This window comes from Monodelphis domestica, chromosome 2 (assembly GCF_027887165.1).
Source record: "Monodelphis domestica isolate mMonDom1 chromosome 2, mMonDom1.pri, whole genome shotgun sequence".
In the NCBI taxonomy this organism is placed as follows: Eukaryota; Metazoa; Chordata; class Mammalia; order Didelphimorphia; family Didelphidae; genus Monodelphis; species Monodelphis domestica.
Window position 1 is genome coordinate 259,541,128 of NC_077228.1, and position 21,430 is coordinate 259,562,557.

At 38.6% G+C, this 21,430-nt stretch overlaps 1 protein-coding gene, 2 long non-coding RNA genes and 1 pseudogene across 3 annotated transcripts in view; 3 read left to right on the forward strand and 1 right to left on the reverse strand.

Annotated features, from left to right (window-relative positions):
• The window catches only part of LOC100015746 (polyunsaturated fatty acid lipoxygenase ALOX12), a 32,326-nt gene extending 21,579 nt beyond the window's left edge, over positions 1-10,747 (reverse strand). Inside the window, exon 1 of the mRNA XM_001365497.4 lies at positions 10,624-10,747. Within this exon, the coding sequence (XP_001365534.2) occupies positions 10,624-10,689 (66 nt within the window). The 5' untranslated portion in view covers positions 10,690-10,747. The remainder of the gene's footprint in view (positions 1-10,623) is intronic.
• Positions 1-21,430, forward strand: part of LOC103106430 (uncharacterized) — a 60,500-nt gene that overhangs the window by 21,869 nt on the left and 17,201 nt on the right. The gene's annotated exons all lie outside the window — the stretch shown is intronic.
• On the forward strand, positions 430-11,126 carry LOC103105729 (uncharacterized). Its single transcript, XR_001628180.2, has 3 exons — positions 430-5,579; positions 7,443-7,563; positions 10,715-11,126. It is a non-coding gene; the product is annotated as an uncharacterized LOC103105729 (long non-coding RNA).
• LOC100016859 (eukaryotic translation initiation factor 2 subunit 3-like) lies at positions 13,593-15,436 on the forward strand (annotated as a pseudogene).

Here is a 21,430-nt window from a genome sequence, read left to right on the forward strand (position 1 = left end):
ATAGGGGCTTAATAAATTCTTTCCCTTTGCTCTCCCCCCCAAATCCTGGGCCTTTCCCCCACCACCTCCTTCTCCCAACTCCTCAAAGTGGGCTCCCAGGATTCCTAGCAAACGCTCTCTGGTCCTACCCCAAAAGGGTTTCAATCATTCATTCTTTCAGCCTCCTCCACATAGTAAGCAGCCAGCTTGGGCTTAATACTGCAGGAAGTGCAGGAGCGGGGCTGATCCTGGATCTTAGTTAACCTGAATCCTAGCTTCAAGTGTCTGGGCTGACAGAAGGAACAGAGGCTGGAGTGGGATCCCAAGAGGTAGGGTCAGGACAAGGGGCATGTCCAGAGCAGGGGCCTTGAGGGGGTGGGTGGGGGAAGGGGTAGGGAATGGGAGGCTAAGAGGGCTGGAGAGGAGGTTTCCTCTATGTGGTGGGGTGGGGCAGTTCCTAACTTTGGAGAGGAGCCAAACCAGGGAGTGTGGGAGTTGGCAGGGAGGGAGAAAATGGGGCCCTGGACCACTAGAGACCTATAGTTCCCAAGAAAAGGGGTGGCTGGGAGGAACTTTCATCCCCCACAGTGTGCTATATTACAGGGTCCAGGGACAAATACCAGCTTCCCCTCTTCTTTCTCCCAAATACTGTATGTATGGTCGACCGGAAGATGAAATAAGAATTGGAAGTGGGATTTTTTATGTGACTGAACAACTTTGTGACCTGTTAGGATGGAGACGTCATTGATTCATTTTCATTTCACTTAGGAAGAAATTTTAGACTAGATTAGGAACGTGATTTTCCTAAAGATGCCTCCCAGGATACTTTGCTCTCAGATCTAATAAATAATGCTTAAATGTTGTAAAGAAACTAACTTCTAATGAAGTTGATTAATATTTACAGAAATAATAAATTGCCCAGATGAACAGAACAGGAAGAATACTTATTCTTACTTCATTTTTAAATTTGGAAATTTTTAATTATTTTAGAATATTTTCCCATGGTTTCAAGATTTATGTTCTTTCCCTCCCCTCCCTCTACCCCTGAACCATAGCCCATTCACAGTTCCACTGGGTTTTACATGTGTCATTGATCAAGACCTATTTCCATATTTTTGATATTTGCACTAGGGTGATTGTTTAGGATCTATGTCCCCAATCATATCCCCATCAACCCATGTGATCAAGCAGTTGTTTTTCTTCTGTTTCTATTCCCACAATTCTTCCTCATAAGTTCCTCAGAATTGTTCTGAATCATTGCATTGCTGCTAATAGAGAAGTCTATTACATTCAATTGTGTCAGTGTATCAGTCTCCTGGTTCAGCTCCTTTCACTCTGTATCAATTCCTAGAGGTTGTTCCAGTTCTCATGGAATTCTTCCAGTCCATTATTCCTTTGAGCACAATAGTATTCCATCACCAGCATATGCCATAATTTGTTCAGCCATTCTCCAATCAAGGGACACCCCCTCATTTTCCAATATTTTGCCACCACAAAGAGTGCAGCTATAAATATTTTTGCACAAGTCTTTTTCCTTATGATCTCTTTGGGGTATAAACCCATCAATGGTATGGCTGGATCAAAGGGCAGGCAGTTTTTTAGCGCTCTTTGGGCATAGTTCTAAATTGCCATCCAGAATGGTTACTTTACCCTTACTTTAGGAGAAGAAATTGGAACAAGTCATAAATGATCTCCCTAGGTGAAAAAAACCTTCCATAGATGTATTGATGAATGAATTCTACCAAATATTTAAAGAACAATGAATTTCAAGGTTACATAAACTGTTTGTAAAAGTAGATAGAGCAGTTCCATCAAATCCCATATGATCTTGCTAACTAAACAGAGAGAGAATTAAAACAAAGGGGGGGAAATTATAAACCACTTGCCCTGAAGAGAGGTTATAGTATTATATCACAAAAATTATACCCTATAATCTGCCTGGAATATGACAGGTTTAAGATTAACAATTTAAAATAAATAACCATTTTAGTAACAAAAACAATAAAAATAATGTTTATTTTAATAGATGTAAAAAAAAGATTTTTACAAAATGCAACATGCCTGTTAAAAGCAAAAGAAAACATGGGAATAAAGTAGAGCTTTCCTTAAAATGACTAGTACCTATCTAAAACCAAGAGCAAGCATTTTCACTAATGAAGATAAGCTAGAAGTCTTTTCAAGAAGATCAAGGGTGAAGCAAGAATGTCCAGAATAACTTATTGAATAATATAATTGAAATGCTAGCTATAGTTATAAGACAGTATCAAAAATTTGACGTTTAAGCAAAGAGGAAACAAAAGTAGCACTTTTTTGCAGATACAATGATTCACTTAGAGAACTCCCAGAGACTTAACTAAAAGAATAAGTGAAACAATTTAAGCAGAATTATAGGATATAAAATAAACCCAAATCATCAGCATATTACCAACAAAATGTAACAGGAAGAAATAGAATAATTGTACTTAAAATAGCTACAGTAAGTATAAAATACTTGACAGTCTACTAGCCCAGTCACACATAGGAAACATCTGAACACAATTACAAAACACTCTTCACACAAACAGATCTAATTAATTTTATAAATTTAATTGTTTATTGGTAGGCCAAACCTTTATGATACAGTACTGCCTAAATTAACTTACTTATTCAGTACTAATACAATCAGTCTACCAAAGAATTACTTTCTAAAGCTAGAAGAAATAACAAAATTCACCTGGAAGAACAAAAGGGCAAGAATAATAGAAGAATCCTTTAAAAAAAAATGAGAGGGAAGGGGACCGAACAATTGCAGATCTCAAACTGACCCTAACTCTACAAAGCTATAATCATCACAACCATTAGATATGAGAACTCAATGAAACGCCTTCTACAGAAGCAAATGAACACAACTGAATATTTGATAAATGGAAAAAAATGGTGTAAGAATTCACTATTTTGACAAAAACTTTTGTGGAAACTGGAAAGCAGTCTGACAGAAACTAGTCATACATCAACACTTTGTATGCCAAGATAAGCTCATAAAGGCTTTATGATAATAGAGATAAAGCAAAATGTCAGAAGCAAATAGTGGAGTATGGAAGAAATTACTCTTCAGATCTGTGGATAGGAGAAGAATTAACAAAAAAAAAAAAACCAAGACAATGGAGCACAGGAAATAAAATGTATAATTTTAATTGTAGAAAATTAAAAATGTTTTTACAAACAAAAGCAAATGCAGTTAAAATTAGGAGAAAAGCAAGAAATTCTTTCTTGGAAGGGGTATGGAACTTTGCAGGAAGATTTTTAGGTAATTATTTCATTTCTGAAATATATAGGGACCTGAATCATATTTATAAGAGTCATTCCCCAATTGATAAATGGACAAAGGATATGAATAGGTAGTTTTCAGAAGAAATCAAAGTTGTCAATATCAATATTACCTCAAATCACTAACAGAGAAATGCTCACTGAAACAACAGAGGTACCACCTAACACTCATCAGATTGATGAAAAATGTACAAAAGGAAGAGACAGATACTGGAGAGGATTGTGAAAATAGATACACTAATGGATTCTGTGTGGATCTAACTATTCCATCCATTCTGGAAAGGATAGAATCATATCCTAAAAACTATTAAACCATGCATATCTTTAACCTATCTATACACCTAGTAGGTCTATATCCAAGGAAGAAAAAGACCAGTATTACAAACATTGATAGAAGCTCTTTTTATGGTGATAAAGAATTAGCAGTTGAGGAATGGCTGAACAAGACATAGATTATGAATTTAATAGAATAAGATTTTGCTGTAAGAAATCATAAAAACTTGGAAGACATATGAATTGACTCAAAGAGAAATGAATAGAATTAGAAGAACAATTTTGACAACAGAAATATTATAAAGACAGTCAATTCTGAAATTCTTGTTACCTCCTGTCAACATAACTTCCAACCTTAATTCTAATAAATTCATGATGAAGAAGGTTAGCCATTTCCAGATAGAGAATGGATTCAGAGAACAGATTTGAATCAAATTTTTTCTCTATCTTAAAAAAAGTATGAACTTGGCAAATCAGAAAGTTGTTTTGTATGACTATACATATTTGCAATGTTTTTTTTATTTTTCTTTCCTTCTGAATGGGTAGAAAAGGGGAAAGGAAAGAATTTGGGACTGAAAAAGTTGAGTTAAAACAAGTAACACTAAAGATTCAGCTGTAATTGGGTTTGGTTTCTAGAAACTTTAGAAGTGATCCTATTCCCTAGGTTCACTGGAGAGGAATGTGAAGGGTAGCTCTAAGATAGGATTATGGGTACCTTGAAGATGGAGTGCATTCCAAAACACCTCTGCCACCAAATGGATCTTCAGCAGATGGGCTTGCAGTTCATGAAGCTAGAAGCCAGAATTTTTGACTCGGGTCTTGGCCAGAAACATAGAGAGGGAGGGATCTGTGGGTAGGAAGAGTAGGGAGAGACTGGAAAACTAGAGCAGGGAGGCTGGAGCTAGAGGACTAAAGAATCAATATAATTGTAATCATGGAAGGGACCTCAGCAGATCAGAGGAGGTTAAATGATTTGCTCAAGGTGACACATCATCAGAGGCAGGAATATGAACCCAGGACCTCTCTTCTAGTCATTGTTCTTTTGATAAAGCATCAGATCCTTGGATCTTTGAAAGAAAGAGAGGTTGATGAGGCAGAGCAGAGAGATCAAAGGTCTTTGTCCCAGGAAATGGGTTGGTGGGGAGACAGTGGGGAAGAGGAAGTCAAGGTAGAAGGATGCCTAGTTTCCTCATCTGGATGGTTATGGGTAACATCTTCCCATCAGGCTCCATCTTAAAAATAACCAGAGGGACAGCCAGATACTGTCTCTTCCCCTAGATCACATTGACCTGGATTCCATCCACCAGGGAAAAGTCAAACAGGCGGCCCTCCTGGGAAATAGATTGGTCTGAAGTCAAGAATCAGAGATTAATGCCAGAACACTTTTAGTACCAGAGAGTCAAAGGCTCAACATAAAGGACTAAAACAGAAGTTCAGATTCTTAACTGAGGCCCAGATCCATAGAATATGAAAATAGGAAGGCCCTTTGGATGTTACCTAATCCAGCTGCTTCGTTTTACAGTGATGGAAGATGAGACTCGTAGAAGTAAAATGACTTGTTCAAGGTCACACAGCTACTTCAGCTTAGCAGAGTTTAGAAACCAAGTCTTTTTTTGAGAAAAAAAAATTTCAAATTAGTTAATTTAGAATATTTTTCCATGGTTACAAGATTCATGTTCTTTCCCTCCCCTCTCCCCAATCCCCTCCCATAGCTGACTTGAAGTTCCACTGGGTTTTACATATTTCTATATTATTGATATTTGCATTAGGGGGATCCTTTAGAGCCCATCGACCTATGTGATCAAGCAGTTGTTTTTCTTCTGTGTTTCTATTCCCACAGTTCTTCCTCTGGATGTGGATAGCATTCTTTCTCATGAGTCCCTCAGAATTGCCCTGGATCATTGTATTGCTGCTAGTAGAGAAGTCCATTACGTTTGATTGTGCCACAGTGTATCAGTCTCTGTACAGTGTTCTCCTGGAGACTAAGTCTTGTGATGCTAGTTGTTGTTCAGTCATTTCAGGTGTGTCCAACTCTCCATGACCCCATTTGAGATTTTCTTGAGTGTGTATGATACCAGATTTGAACTCAGGAAGAGAAGTCTTCTTGACCAGAGCTCTTTCTATTTACATTGAGACAGATTTAAGGGCCTCTTTGCTTGGGTGATTATACTTATCTTTCTTCTGTTCTCTCATGGAAAGTCTAAACTCCCAAACTATTTGGCCCCTCTCTCTCTGGCATAGTCTTCTCCCTCCCCCCCCCCCCAAAACCCTATCATTTCCCTTCTTTTCCCATTTCTAAAACAGAGGTTTTCCCCTCAAGATATATTTGTCCTCCTTTCAACTTTCCCCCTTTCCAAATTCCCAAGCTCTCTACTCCCACCTCCTCCAGGAAAGTTTCCTTAAATACTGCTTTCCATGTGTATGGAAATATGGAACGAAGATCCATTTGGAGAGTCTGCAGTTGTTAGTTAATCTGGCCCTATCTCCATCTGCTTCCTCTATTTCTGTCCTGTTTATTAGATTATATTATAAGTTCACCAAGAAAAAGAATATTAGGCTTATTTTGTTCTCATGGACCTCTTCCTTATGATTTTTCTTTTTAAACTTTACCTTCTATATTAGAAACAATACTAAGTATTGTTTCCAAGGCAGAAGAGTGATAGGGCCAGGCAGTTAGGATTAAGTGACTTTCCCAGGATCTCACAGCTAGGAAGCATCTGAGACCAGATTTGACATCAAGATATTCTGTCTCTAGCCCTAACTCTCTTTCCTCTTAGCCAACTAGCTGAACCTCCTTGTTTTACACATTCTTAAGATTTCTACCAGAATAAAGTTCTACATTAAGGATATGTGTAATTGGTATTAACTACCTTTTCCAGTATTGCTATTTTGATTCATTCTTATTTTTCTAGAATTTAAAGTTCGTGTGTGTGTGTGTGTGTGTGTGTGTGCGCGCGTGCACACACGCCACTAGGTACCTCATTGGACTGAGAACCAGAACTAGAGTTTAGAGGTTCTGGGTTCAAATCTAGACTCAGACACTTCTTAGCTACTTGACCCACAGAAAGTCACTTAACTCTCATTGCCTAGCCCTTACTATTCTTTTGCCTTGGAACCAATAAACAGTGTTGACAAAATACCACCATCATTTCCTATAAAAATTTTAGAAATTTAGAAAGGACCTTTCCTCAAAATTTTAAAGGGCATCTATCTAAAACCATTAGTAAGCATTACCCATAATGGGGATAAAGTAGATCCTTCCCAATAAGATGAAACAAAGATGGCCATTATCACTACTATTTAATAATATACTAGAAATGCTGGCTGTAGCAATAAGAGCAGAAAAAAAATTTATGGATTTGGAATAGACAATGAGGAAACAAAACTAGAGTGCCTTGCAGATGATATGATAGTATACATAAAGTAATTCATAGGAAAAATTAATATTTTTCTTTGGATCAGAGGAGGGGTTAATATGAATGTGAAATTCCATATCCCCTGTGATTCTATTATTATATATATTATATATTCTGTAAGACTTTATATATATTTACGTATATATATTTCCTAGTCTGTTACTGCCCCCCATTTAAATTTCTGACCTTATTTATCCTAGGCCAACACAACTGCATCTTTGATATTCTGCTTGGTTATTATTCTGTGTTTCTTGACCAAGGCTATGCCCCAAGTTAATGTACACTAGGGCTAAAATGAGACTAGGTTCTTTTCAAAAGATATACATTACTGATATATGATACTGGCTATGTACCCTTTATGTTCAGCCGAAGGCCACAGGACCTGAGTCTAATACCTCTGTTCATACTTTTGCAATTGCTCTAAAACAACTTATCCTTATGTTGTAATTGATCTAAGAACCCCTGCAGGTGTCCAAGACCAAAGTCACCAGTGCATGTGGAATATGTATGCTGACTTCGATGGCCAAAGGAACTACTTCCACCAGTGACCCTGGGTATTGGACTTATTTGCATCAATGATATAGGCCAAGTGAGTGATAATAGTCAAGTTACTTATGTCAACTTCCATTGTAGTTCTGACATCATTTCGGTATCTCTAACTCAACTGTGTTATAAAAGAGGGCTGCTCACAAAGGTGGTCTTTGGTTGAGAACTGGAATCCAGCTTTATTGTGAGATTACAAAAGAACCCCAGAGAATCAACTAAAAAATTAATAGAAACAATTAACTTTTGCAAAATTATAGGATACAAAATAAACCCACATAAATTGTTAGCATTTCTGTTTACCACCACCAATGTTCAACACAAGAGATAGAAAATAAAATTCTATTTAAAATAACTATAGACAACATAAAATACCTAGGAATATACTTAACAAAAGAAACCCAGCAGTTATATGAACACAGTTACAAAACATTTGTTACACAAATAAAATCAGGCCTAAACAATTAGAAAAATATTAATTGCTCATGGATAGGTAGAGCCAATGGAATAAACTAGGGGTAAATGACCTCAGCAATCTTGTATTCAATATACCCAAAGATCCCAGATTTTGGGATAAGAACTCACTATTTGACAAAAAATGCTGGGAAAATTGGAAAAAAGTCTGGCAAAAATTAGGTTTAGATTAATATCTTGCATCCTTTACCAAGATAAGATCAAAATGGGTATATTATTTAAACATAAAGAGTGATATAAGTAAATTAGGTGAACATGGTATACCTGTCAGAACTGTGGGAGTAGAAATCCAGAAGAAAACATGATTTAACACTTGTTTATATGGGTATATGATTTGGAGTTTTGATTTTAAAGGTTACTCTATCACAAAAATGAATAATATGGAAATAGGATTTGAATATTAATATATCTGTAACCCAGTGAAATTGCTTGTTAACTCCGGGAGGGGAGAGAGAAGAGAGGAGGGAGACAACAAGAATTATGTAACCGGTGATGGAATACTATTGTGCAAAAAGGAATAATAAAGTGGAGGAATTCCATGGAGACTGGAACGACCTCCAGGAAGTGATGCAGAGCGAGAGGAGCAGAACCAGGAGAACATTGTACACAGAGACTAATACACTGTGGTATAATCGAATGTAATGGACTTCTCCATTAGTAGCGGTGTAATGTCCCTGAACAATCTGCAGGGATCTAGGAGAAAAAACACTATTCATAAGCAGAGGACAAACTGTGGGAGTAGAAACACCGAGGAAAAGCAACTGCCCAACAACAGCAGTTGAGGGGACATGACAGAGGAGAGACTCTAAACGAACACTCTAATGCAAATACTAACAACATGACAGTGGGTTCGAATCAAGAACACATGTGATACCCAGTGGAATCACGCATCAGCTAGGGGGGTGGGAGGAAAAAAAAATTATCTTTGTCTTTAATGAATAATGCTTGGAAATGATCAAATAAAATATTATTTTAAAAAAAAGAATTATGTAACCATGAGGAAAAATTTAAAAAATAAAATAAAATGCACAGGAGGGAACAGAAGGAAGTTCAATGGGAAATACAGACAAGCAGGAAATATTTGAAAATAACATTGAATTTCCATGTACTTTTTTCCCCCGAAAGCCATCTGTACAAAATAAAGATTCATAGTTTCATATGCAATTCTATTTTTAAGTAAAATTTTGAATTTGAAAATGTTCTCTTTTTGGTATTCTTTAAATTCAGAATTAAAAATAAATTTAAAAATATAAAAACTAATACAGAAACAAAATACAATTTTAATAAATTCCTTATGGTCAGAAGGATATCATAGAAGAAGAAAAATTGGAATAGAGGAGACAGAGTAGAGGGGCTACCTGAAGCTTTCTTACTAGCTGAAATTTGAAGCCCCTCTGACCCTGGGGGATCACATGTCTAGTGGAAAATGAGATGGAGCTTCTCAGTAGTGTGAGGTTGACCCCAGTGAGGAACCAGGAGCCAAAAAATCATCATCCTTCCAGGACTGTCTCACCTTCTCTGGGATCAAAGGGAAAAAATCATAACACTTTAGGGGTCCATATTCTCTTGACTCTCCTAATGGTGCCAAGATCCCCACCTTGAAGTGGAATGCCTTGGACACTTTGCAGAAAGGGGCCTCAAGTGAGTCACCTTTGGGGACATTTCTTTTGCGGGGGGGGGGGGGGGAGGGCAGCTTTCATTCTTTTTTAAGTTTATTTAATTAATTAATTTAGCAGATTTTTCCATGGTTACATGATTCATATTCTTTCCCTCCCTTCCTCCCACCCCCCTCCCTTAGCCAAGGAGCAATTCCATTGAATTTTACATGTATCATTGATCAAGACCTATTTCCATATTATTAATATCGTTTAGAGTCTACATTCCCAATCATATCCCCATTGAACTATATGATCAAGCAGTTGTTTTTCTTTTGTGTTTCTATTTTGGGTAAGATGTTTAGTGAGAAGGCAGCAGTGATAAGAGTATTTGCAAGTGAAATTGGGGTATTATTGATATGGGGAGGGGGAGCAGAGAATGTCCTGGATGGAGGATGGATTATTGGAGAGGATCACCAAGATTATAGAGCTGATTGTGTATTTGAGGGGTGGTTTAGTTGTAACCTGAGGGGTTAAGACTTTCAGTATAGAGAGGGGGAGAGAGAGGAGAACCTCCCTTCTCAAAGTGAGGTTCAGGGGAGACAGCTGATGTTTAGGGTTGGCTCAGAGAGAGAAGAGGGGGTTTGAATATTTTCCCTCTTCTGCCTTCCCCCTTAGCTAAGGCTGCTCTCCCAGATTCTCTCTTGTCCCTCTTGTTTCACACACACACACACACACACACACACACACACACACACACACACACACGCGCGCGCGCGCGCGTGTACTACTTGAGACCAAAGGGTCTCCCCTTGATCTGTTCACTCACACACAGCCTGGGAAAAAGTTAACTATTTTAATGTCAACTCAATCAAGGTAATACAAAGGAATAATTAGCAGGGAAAGAATGGGAGAGGAAAGTGGGGGGAAAAGGGGTCCCTGTCTTTATATAAAACCCTTTTCCCTCCCTCCTCAAGTTTGGGGGATCTCAGGCCTTGGCAGCCTGAGCCCCCTGAGAGAAAGTCAAGCTGACTCACCCTGGGTTTGGCCCCTTGGCCACAGTTCAGACTCAGGGCAACAGGAGCTGAAGTAAAGTCGGACATTGAAGATTTAAAATGTGTTTTTCAGGTTTCCTCTTCAATAGTCTTTTCAATTGGGAAATGTTGGGGGAAAGATTTCCAGTCACCAGCAGGAAAAATGGATAACCTTCTGGAGAAAGTCTTTTTCCACCTTCTCAAGACTGAGAGACCAACTCCTCTACCAGCCAGTCTCCTCCTCCTCCTCCTCTAGATTCCCAAAATCCTGGGGCCCCTCCCCCATCGAGGTGATCAGTTTCACACACTCTTCAGCTGGCACTTTTCCTTTAGTGCTAGCCTCTGTCACATTTGTTACTGACTGGCCAAGCTGCCCTTGTGACCCCAGAAGACTTGGTCAAAATCTTCAGCTTGGATTTTGGTTCCAGGAACTCAGGAGGATGCCCATACATTTAAGGACTACCTCCACCAATCTGGGATAAGTAATAAAGGAATTAAATGAGGAATTAGATGCTTGAATTCTTACTTCCCTCATCTCCCATACCTGCTATTATGCATGGGATCTCACCCTACATCCCCAGTTTTTCCCTCTGGTTTCCTTCCTACCCTACAGCTGCTGCTCCAGTAAAGTCAGTCTCCTTATAGACATGGAATCTCACATCTAGGGGCAGGTCTTTCTCTGCTGTTGCAACCACTGACAGGGATAGCCCTTTTATCGAAGTGGCCCAGTGGGGGTGGGGTGGGGGGTGAGGTGTATATCTATAAAACCAAAATCAATGTCAGTGAGGGGTTAAAAATCAATGGTGAGTGGAGGTTAGAGGCCACTAAAAGGTCAAGGGTCACAGAATAAAGATGGGGTCCAGGAGTCAACTTGAGCTACTGAGAGGTCAGAGATATCACTAGAATAATCTGTCCTCCAGGACCTCTTCACTGTGTTTCTTTCTTTTTTTTTTTAAACCCTTACCTTCCATCTTGGAGTCAATACTGTGTATTGGCTCCAAGACAGAAGAGTGGTAAGGGCTACGCAATGGGGGTCAAGTGACTTGCCCAGGATCACACAGCTGGGAAGTGTCTGAGGCCAGATTTGAACCTAGGATCTCCCATCTCTAGGCCTGGCTCTCAATCCACTAAGCTACCCAACTGCCCCCTCTTCACTGTGTTTCTGGAAAAACCTTGGGCATCCTTTTCTATCATCCAAGCTGTGGAGGTATGGGAACAAGGTCTCACTTACTTGCTCCATCTTCATAGATTTGCTCCTAGGCTGCTCTCTCTCCCCTAACTCAGTTTATTAATTTCCTGATTCTTAGCTTCATTTATCTGTTCCTCTCTACCTCCATGTCCAGCCCTTCCTGATCCCTCTTACCTGCTGCCCAGTCTTAGGGCAGATTTTCTGTTCTCCTGTGTCCCCACCCCACCCTTCTTATTCCTCTTTTCCAGTTTTGTATGCTAACTTTTCTGCCTCTACCCAACCCTCACTCGTTCCCACATCTTTTCTACAGAATCACATTCTTCACATTTTCTGTTCCAATATGCCCTTATAACCTCACCTGCCTCTGTCACCAACTCCTTAGAGTCATACACTCTGCATTCTCTTCCTTGTGCCCCAGCCTGAGTCAGGTAAATCTACTTATTTATAATTGTCATATAAGAATTCCTCCAGCTGTTTCTCTATTTCTGTCCTCCTGTCCCCTTAGTCAGACTTCTTTGTGCCTTCCCCTCCTTATGTCCTCTCCCTTCCTTCTGATCCTTCCTTCAACTACTCCCTCCTATTTTTAAAACTTTAACCCCAAACATCCTCACCTGTGGGCAAATCACATTTCTTTAATGAGTGGGCATTAATTTGAATGATCTCAAAGGTTCCTTCCAGCCCTAAGACCTCTGCCTTCTCCCTACTGCAGACAACACCCTTCTCACCAGTGGCCTCAGGCAGCCAGATGATGCTAATCTGTAATAGGGAAACACTATCTCCTTCTCCTTCATGCTTTTCTCAAAGATCCAGACAGGCATCCTTCAGCAGGAAATGTATTTTCCGAAGCATCACAAACTAGAGGGGACTCAAGTCTTCTAAGATATCAACTTTAAAATCTTCCATCTAAGGTGGCAGTGAAGGGGAAGATAGGAGAACCAGGTGTTAGAGAAATGGAATTATACCTCACAGAGTCAAGTATTGTCCTCATTTTATAGATGAGGGACCTGAAGCTTCAGAGAGAAAGGAACTAGCCTAATGTCATAAATAAGGTGAAATTTCAACCTGAGTCTCTTGGCCTCAAGACACTGCTAATGTATAAGGAGTATTGAACAGGTTCATACATGAACACATTCATGTATGCACTTATCTATTACAGTATCACAGTTGGAAGGAGTCTGAAGCCATTTACTTCAACTTATAATTAGACTCTTTTTTAAAAATTAAAAACCCTTCCATCTTGGAATCAATAAAGATATATGCATTTGCTGTGATTGCTAATGTTAATTTAGTTTTTATAATTTTTAAAAATTAAAAGCATTGAATGTTAAATACAAATAACTAACTTATATCCCCTTTCCAATAAAATTCATTTCAGTGTACTATCATAATACTATTTTATTTGGAATTTTTGCCCACTATCTCTCATTTTTAAAATATGCTTGTAGTCTATGCTTCATTTTTTTTTTTGCTTTGCATATTTTCATAAAGAACTTTTCAGGTCTCCTTGTGTTCCTCTTTTTTTTTTTTTTAAACCCTTAGCTTCTGCCTTAGACTCAATACTAAGTATTGGTTCCAAGGCAGAAGAGTGGTAAGGGCTAGGCAATGGGGGTCAAGTGACTTGCCCAGGGTCACACAGCTGGGTATAATTAGACTCTTAAGAAACCATTCAGGAGTGACTCTGGGGCAGCCGCATCTGTCTCGCCAGGATTTGACCACTTTGGTGAGTCTGCTCCCTGACCGGAGTGCTGGTGCAATTCTGGATTTGAGGGATACCCAAAGAGTGTGTGCCTGCGGGATGTTACCAAGTTGACTCCGCTTTCATATGAAGTTATCAGCAGACAAGCCACGATCAATATAGGTACAATTGGTCATGTAGCACATAGAAAGTCAACAGTAGTAAAAGCTATTTCTGGAGTTCACACTGTTCGATTTTAAAATGAGCTGGAAAGAAATATTACCATTAAATTGGGATATGCTAACGCTAAGATTTACCAACTTGATGACCCAAGTTGTTCTCGGCCAGAATGTTACAGATCTTGTGGAAGTAGCACACCTGATGAATTTCCTACAGACATTCCAGGAACTAAAGGAAACTTTAAATTAGTCAGACATGTCTCCTTTGTGGATTGTCCTGGTCACGATATTTTGATGGCTACTATGCTGGACAGTGCAGCAGTCATGGATGCAGCTCTGTTAATAATAGCTGGCAATGAGTCTTGTCCTCAGCCTCAGACTGCTGAGCACCTAGCTGCCATTGAAATCATGAAATTGAAACACATTCTGGTTCTACAGAATAAGATTGATTTGGTGAAGGAAAGTCAGGCTAAGGAACAATACGAAGAAATCCTTGCATTTGTACAAGGTACAGTTGCAGAGGGAGCTCCTATTATTCCAATTTCTGCTCAACTGAAGTATAATATTGAAGTTGTTTGTGAATATATAGTAAAGAAAATTCCAGTACCCCCAAGAGACTACTTCAGAACCCAGACTTATTGTTATTTGGTCTTTTGATGTCAACAAGCCTGGTTGTGAAGTTGATGACCTTAAGGGTGGTGTGGCTGGTGGTAGTATTCTCAAAGGAGTATTAAAGGTGGGACAAGAGTTGGAGGTCAGGCCTGGCATTGTCTCCAAAGATAATGAAGGGAAACTCATGTGTAAGCCAATCTTTTCCAAAATTGTATCACTTTTTGCAGAGCATAATGACCTGCAGTATGCTGCTCCTGGAGGCCTTATTGGGGTTGGAACAAAAATTGATCCAACTTTGTGCCGAGCTGACAGAATGGTGGGACAGGTTCTTGGTGCAGTTGGAGCATTGCCTGAAATCTTTACAGAATTGGAAATTTCCTATTTCCTGCTTAGAAGACTTTTAGGAGTGCACACTGAAGGAGACAAAAAAGCAGCGAAAGTGCAAAAATTGTCCAAGAATGAAGTGCTCATGGTGAACATAGGCTCCTTGTCTACTGGAGGAAGAGTCAGTGCAGTAAAGGCTGATTTAGGCAAAATTGTTCTTTACTAATCCTGTCTGCACAGAAATTGGAGAAAAAATTGCCCTTAGTTGAAGAGTTGAGAAACATTGGCGTTTGATTGGCTGGGGTCAGATAAGAAGAGGAGTTACAATCAAGCCAAAGGTAGATGATGATTAAAGAACTACCACTTGAATCCCTAACTTTGGCTGAAGAGAAAGATTCCATTTAAATCTAGGGGTATATTTTCAGAGCAATAATGGGGAATTAATTTTTCAGCTCATTACATTTGGTAAATGCTGGTTAGTTTTCTAATTTCTTGTGATGAAAATTTAACCTCTGGTATTAAAACTAGTCAGTGTCTGCAATAAATGTAAAAATTGGCATAATGGTGGATTTGTTCCACATTTTAGCAGAAATTAATCATTCTCATACTACATGTCTAATTTATACATCAGTGCAGGTTTGAAATTAATAAACAATGCAGGTTTGAAATTAAGATGTGTTTACAACAGTCAAAACAGCTTTATTGTCATACATTTAACAAAACTGTTTGAAATAAAGTTTTTCTTATTTTTTCATTGTTCCTTTAAATAGCCCAGGCCTCAAAAATTGTTTCAACAGTAAAATGCTTAAAAGAAATAAAACTTGTTTTGAAGACCAAGTTAAAAAAAAGAAAGAAAGAAAAAGAAATCATTCAACTTTGACCCAAGAGAAGTAGTTACCCTTGGGCAAGGTATTTTGCTAAATTATGTAATTGAGACTGTTTCTATGTTCTAATGAGAGGATACAACATGGCTGCTGCTCTGGGAACTCTCAGGAAAGACAAAAATAATGGAAATTTCCTCCCAATTAAAGAACTTGGGGTTATTACCCCCCACACACATACAGCATATAGGCAGGGATTGGTTAAGTAAAGGCTTGGGAATGAGGATGTAGCCAGAGGCTAGGTTATCTGGAAGCAGAATAGATAAGACAACAAAAAGAATACTTTAAATTTTATTCTATCTGTAAATCCTATCTACTAGGGATCAATAGTGCTTGACAGTTTATTGTTCAGTCTGGAGTAGAGGTCTCAGGTCAGGGCATTTCTGGAAGAGGTTATCATAGACAAGGGTCAATCTGGGCTTTCATAAAACAAGGTTGTCAGAGGTCATAAAACTAAATCTTTTTTTTTGGCAGACAATATGATCAATTTTAGCAAAGTTTGATATTAATCTGGTTCTAGTTCAGGAAATTACTGACTTTCAAAAAATGAACAAGCTCTGACGATTATGATTATCTTTTAAAATAGAGAACTATATTGAGTTGAATGACTGGGAGGTAGGTGCAGGACTAAACTGCCTCCCTGAAGAGGAGTCCAGGATTTTTATATCCTAAAGGAATAGGATCTACATGACTTATAAAGAAAGATGGGGAAGGGGACAAACAAGGGTGATTAGGTGACATAGTGAGGTGCCTTGGGATCTGGGAGCAAAAGCACAGGTATAATACATTGTTTATGACATCCTGATCATAAAGATGGGTGAGTTGCCTTTCTTGAAGAACCTAGTGATGTCTGAGGTAAAATAGAAGTTTTGTGCTCCGTACTAAGACCCCTATCATAAAACTAATGTAAATGCATCTAAAACAAGAGGCAGAGAATCCTTTCTTAATTCAGCCATCTCTTGGTTGTATTAGGGCCAACTTTCTTCAGCCAGCACTGCAGGGGTGGAAGATTGGGAAATTCCTAATGTAATTGTTGCAACTATGATTTTAGAAAGCATTAGAACCCAGTTAATAAACTAACTGCATATAAGACATCAATTATAATAATATAAGAGAAAAGATAGATATAGTGAGGAGTATTAGAACATTCTAGATACCAATAAAATAAAGAACTTCTGTAAATCAACTCTGGAATGTTAAGTGATCAGCTTGACTAAACCCTGATTCCCAGTAAAGATAATCGAAATAATCATTGAATCCCTTGTAGAAATTAGGAATGTATTACAAAGAAAATATAATATTTGATTTTGTGAAGGATTTATATTTTTTTCACTGTAAGTTCCTTAGCATTAATGGCCCAGCTAGGTGCTTTTAGTTTATATTTAAGTTTCCTTCAAGATTCATTATAATAAATTGTCTGATTATATCGGTCTATTATTTGTAGTATCAATTAGAGATGACTGAAAATTGTATCCTGATCAGATTAATTCCCATATTTTTTGTTATTACTGCTTTCAAGCTTCAGTGATGAATGGTACGTGTGACATACTATGAACTCTAGAGACAGATATTTAGCAGAGGCCTTGATTTTTGTAAATCTTCTGATGTCAAACAAAAAGTCTTAATTGATGTAAAATCACCAGAAGGATTAGGGCAAACGGGGGGCTGCTAGTCTTAAACCTTTTATTGGAATTTATTAACTATCTTGGCAAACATATTCTACACATTTGGTTTTATTAATCACTTATGTTAATTGACTGTCAAAAGCCTAAGAAATATGCTGTTGTACATCTAAATGAAGTCTTTCTTCACAGACTGAATGTGTTGAGACCTCCAAATCTATTTCACTCACAAATTAAAAGTTGGAGCTTTGGGGGCAGCTGGGTGGCTCAGTGGATTGAGAGTCAGGCCTAGAGACGGGAGGTCCTAGGTTCAAATCTGACCTCAGACACTTCCCAGCTATGTGACCCTGGGCAAATCACTTAGCCCTCATTTCCTAGCCCTTACCACTCTTCTTCTGCCTTGGAACCAATGCACAATGTTGACTCTAAGACAGAAGATAAGGGTTTTATTAAAAAAAAAAAAAGTTGGATCTTCAATTCAGAATGATGGCCCAGATTTCTTTCTTACATTTATTAATAGACCACATTCCCCTATTAATAAATGATGTTATATGATAGAGAAAGGACCTCAGTTTTATTTATTGTTTAAATTCTGGGTACCACACCAAAATAAGTTCAAAATTGATACTGTAAACCTTAAAATTTCTTAGACTTAAAAATGTTGGAAATTTCACCATTGGGAAATTTCATACTTGAAAAATTTCCTACTGATAGTCTATTGGAATGTGAACCCCCCTTTGGCATGGGAGGGTCCTTCTCCTCCCTACTTAAGATTACTTTAGGACAGAAACCTTTTGCTGAACAATGGAAAGGGCTTTGACCTATGCTTAAGCATAGAACAGGAAGTTCTTTGAATCATGATTGATTTTAGAATTGATACAATGGAGATACTTGGAATGACAGAACCAGGTCTTGGAACTTCCAATCTCCACTCTACTCAGGGTAACAGGATTTAGGAAGGGCTGCAGCAAAGGATCAAGATTTAATTATTTGAGAATATGACCTCCAACAGACATGTGCAAAGCCACAGACCTCTGGGCGGTCCTGGATTAAGCTAGAGCCACCATTGGCACAGGGAAGACATGGACAGTGATTGGTAGATGTGAGAACTGAGGGGAGGGAACTTGGATGGTTTCCTTAAAGATAGCAGGGTCTGAGGACTGGGGGGTTGGTTGGAGAGGTTTGGCTTTGAGAGGTTGTGCTCTGAGAAGCTTGCTCTGAAGGAAGCTGGAGGTGGAGGCCCCTGAGACTGTTTCTCCATTTTGGTCACGTGAGTGATAGGGACTGATCTCTTTTCTTTGCCCCAGCTATCTAAGGGCTTGGGCCTTTTGGCCCAGTCTAAACAGAGGGGGTATTTAAGCCCTATTCCCTCTCTCTCTCTCTCTCTCTCTCTCTCTCTAATTCCTTTCTTCCTCCTGTTTGTAATTAAACTCCATAAAAGGTTGACTGCTGACTTGAGTTTTCATTAAGGAATTACATAGCTGAATTCCTTGGCGACCTTAAATTAATATATATCAGTCTTTTAAAGTGATTTCCTTGTCACAATACAGAAAGGGAGATATCATAAAAATAGAACAGGGAATATATTACCTATCAGATTTTTGGAGAAGAGAGGAATTCATTTGTTTTTGAAACCCTTACTTTCTGTCTTAGAATCAATACTGTGTATTGGTTCTAAAGCAGAAGAGCAGTAAAGGCTAGGCAATGAGGGTTAAGTGACTTGCCCAGGGTCACACAGCTAGGAAGTAGAGGAGAGGAATTTATGAATAAACAAGAGATAGCATTGTGAGACATCAAATGGATAATTTTGATTATATTAAATCAAAACGGGTTTGTACAAATAAAATTAATGTAGCTAAGATTAGAAGGAAGCAGAAAATTGGAGAGGGGGTGATTATAGACAAGTTTCTTGCACACAGGTCTCATATTTCAAATATATATGTCAAATTTATAAGTATATGAGTTATTCCCCATTTGACAAATGGTCAAAACGTATGAACAGACAGTTTTAAATTTACAAATCATTCAAAGCCAGAGGTAATCATTTGAAAAAATGCTCTAAATCATTACTTATTAGAGAAATGCAAGTTGAAACCTTTTTGAGATATTATCCCATGCCTTTCAGATTGGCTAAATGATGAAAGAGTGAAATGAGAAATGCTGAAGGATATGTGGAAAATGGGCACATGAATATACTTTTAGTGGGACTGTGAACTAATCCAACCATTTTGGAGAGCAATCTGGAATTATGTACAGATATTGAGGGCATGTCCATCAACTGGAGAATGGCTAAATAAGCTGTGGCATCTGATTATGATGGGCATCTACTACACTATAAGAAATCATGAGCAGGTTAATTTCAAATAACATAAAAAGCCCTATATGAAATTATGAAAAGAGAAGTGAACAGAACCAAGAGAACTAATATTTAAAGAATAACTTGTGAATGTCCACCTTCAGAGAAAGATATGATAAATAGAAACACAAAAGACATAGTTTATATACATATATATATATGTATTGTAAACCTCAAATTTCCTTAGACTTATAATTGTTGAAAATTTCACCATTGGGATATTTCATACTTGGAAAATTTCTTACTGATAGTCTATTGGAATGGGAACTCCATTGGCATGGGAGGTTCCTTCTCTTCCCTTCTTAAGATTACTTTAGGACAGAAACCTTTTGCTGAACAATGGAAAGGACTTTGACCTATGCTTAAGCATAGAACAGGAATTTCTTTGAGTCTTGATTGATTTTAGAATTGATACAATGGAGATACTTGGAATAAATCTCCACCCTATTCAGTCCTAATAGGATTGAGTAAGGGCTGCAGCCTAGATCAAAATTTAATTATTCCAATCTCTACCATACTCAAGTTAACAGGATTTAGAAAGGGCTGTAACAAAGGAGTATAGATTTAATCATTGGAAAATATGACCTTCAACAGACATGTGCAAAAAGCCAGAAACCTCTGGGCGGTCCTGGGTTAAGCGAGAGCCTCCATTGACAGGGAAATTGATGAAGAGTGATTGGTAGATGTGAGGACTGAGGGGAGGCAACTTGGATGGTTTCCTTAAAGATAGGAGGGTCTGGAGACTCGGGAGGTGGTTGTTGAGTTTTTGGGTCGGTGTGGTTGCTGGGCTCTGAGGAAGCTTGCTCTGAAGGAAGCTGAAGGTGGGGGCCTCTGAGACTGTTTCTCCATTTTGGACACGTGAGTAATAGGGACTGATCTCTTTTCTTTGCCCCAGCTATCTAAGGGCTTGGGCCTTTTGGCCCAGCCTAAACAGAAGGGGTATTTAAGCCCTATTCCCTTCTCTCCCCTTTCTCTCTCTATATATATCTCTAATTCCTTTCTTGCTCCTATTGTAATTAAACTCCAAAAAAGGCTGACGGCTGACTTGAGTTTTTCATTTAGGAATTACATAGCTGATTCCTTGGCGACCTTAAATTAATATATATCAGTCTTTAAAGTGATTCCCTTGTAACAGTATACATGCTTATACACACACACATATATAGTCAGATTATGCCTTTTCTAAGTTAATTTTTTTAGTAAGAGAGAAGGGGGTAGAGACCCACATAAATAGCAACAAAAACAGCACATTTTCATAGTATTTCCCCTAAATTCCTCTACAGCCTTTATATCTGGGAGGTAGACCAGTTATCCTTATTTTACAGAGTGGGGGATTGATTCAGAAAAAGTTAGTGATTTGCCCACCCAGCAACAAACTAACTCCTCAGTGGAAGAGTGGGGGATATGAACCCAGATACTCTGGCTCCAAATCCAGCTGTTTTTCTATTTCCATCCCAGCCCCTTCTTGCCTTTTTGGTTTTGAGGTGAATGACTTGTCCTGGACACCCCAGAAAGCCATTCATAGTTTTGCCATATATAGCCATTTCCAGGTTTCTTCCTTTCCAAGTCCATTGACCAGGAACAGGAAAGTCCCAAGTGTCCCTTATGCTTTAACTTTGTTGTTCTTCTCTTCTCCATTGGGGATCATCATCACAGTGAGCTAAAAATTCCCAGTCTAGAGTCCTTTCCTGATTCCTTCTCAAACATCTTGGTCTGTGGATTCCTGGACCTCCCCTTCACATCCTTACCAGCTAGCAAACCTGTTCCCTAGTTTGCTTATGAACACTACCCAAGTAACCAAAGCATCACCTGGTTGGGGGACTCTGAGAAGGCAAAGCTTCCAGTGACAAATGCCCACCCTTTAACAACCCGTCACTTCCAGAAACTTTGGCTGCTGTGAGAAGTTGTGACAGAGACTGGCACTAGGAAAAAAGTGCCAGACTGAAAAGTGTAAAATGGAGATTTGAACCCT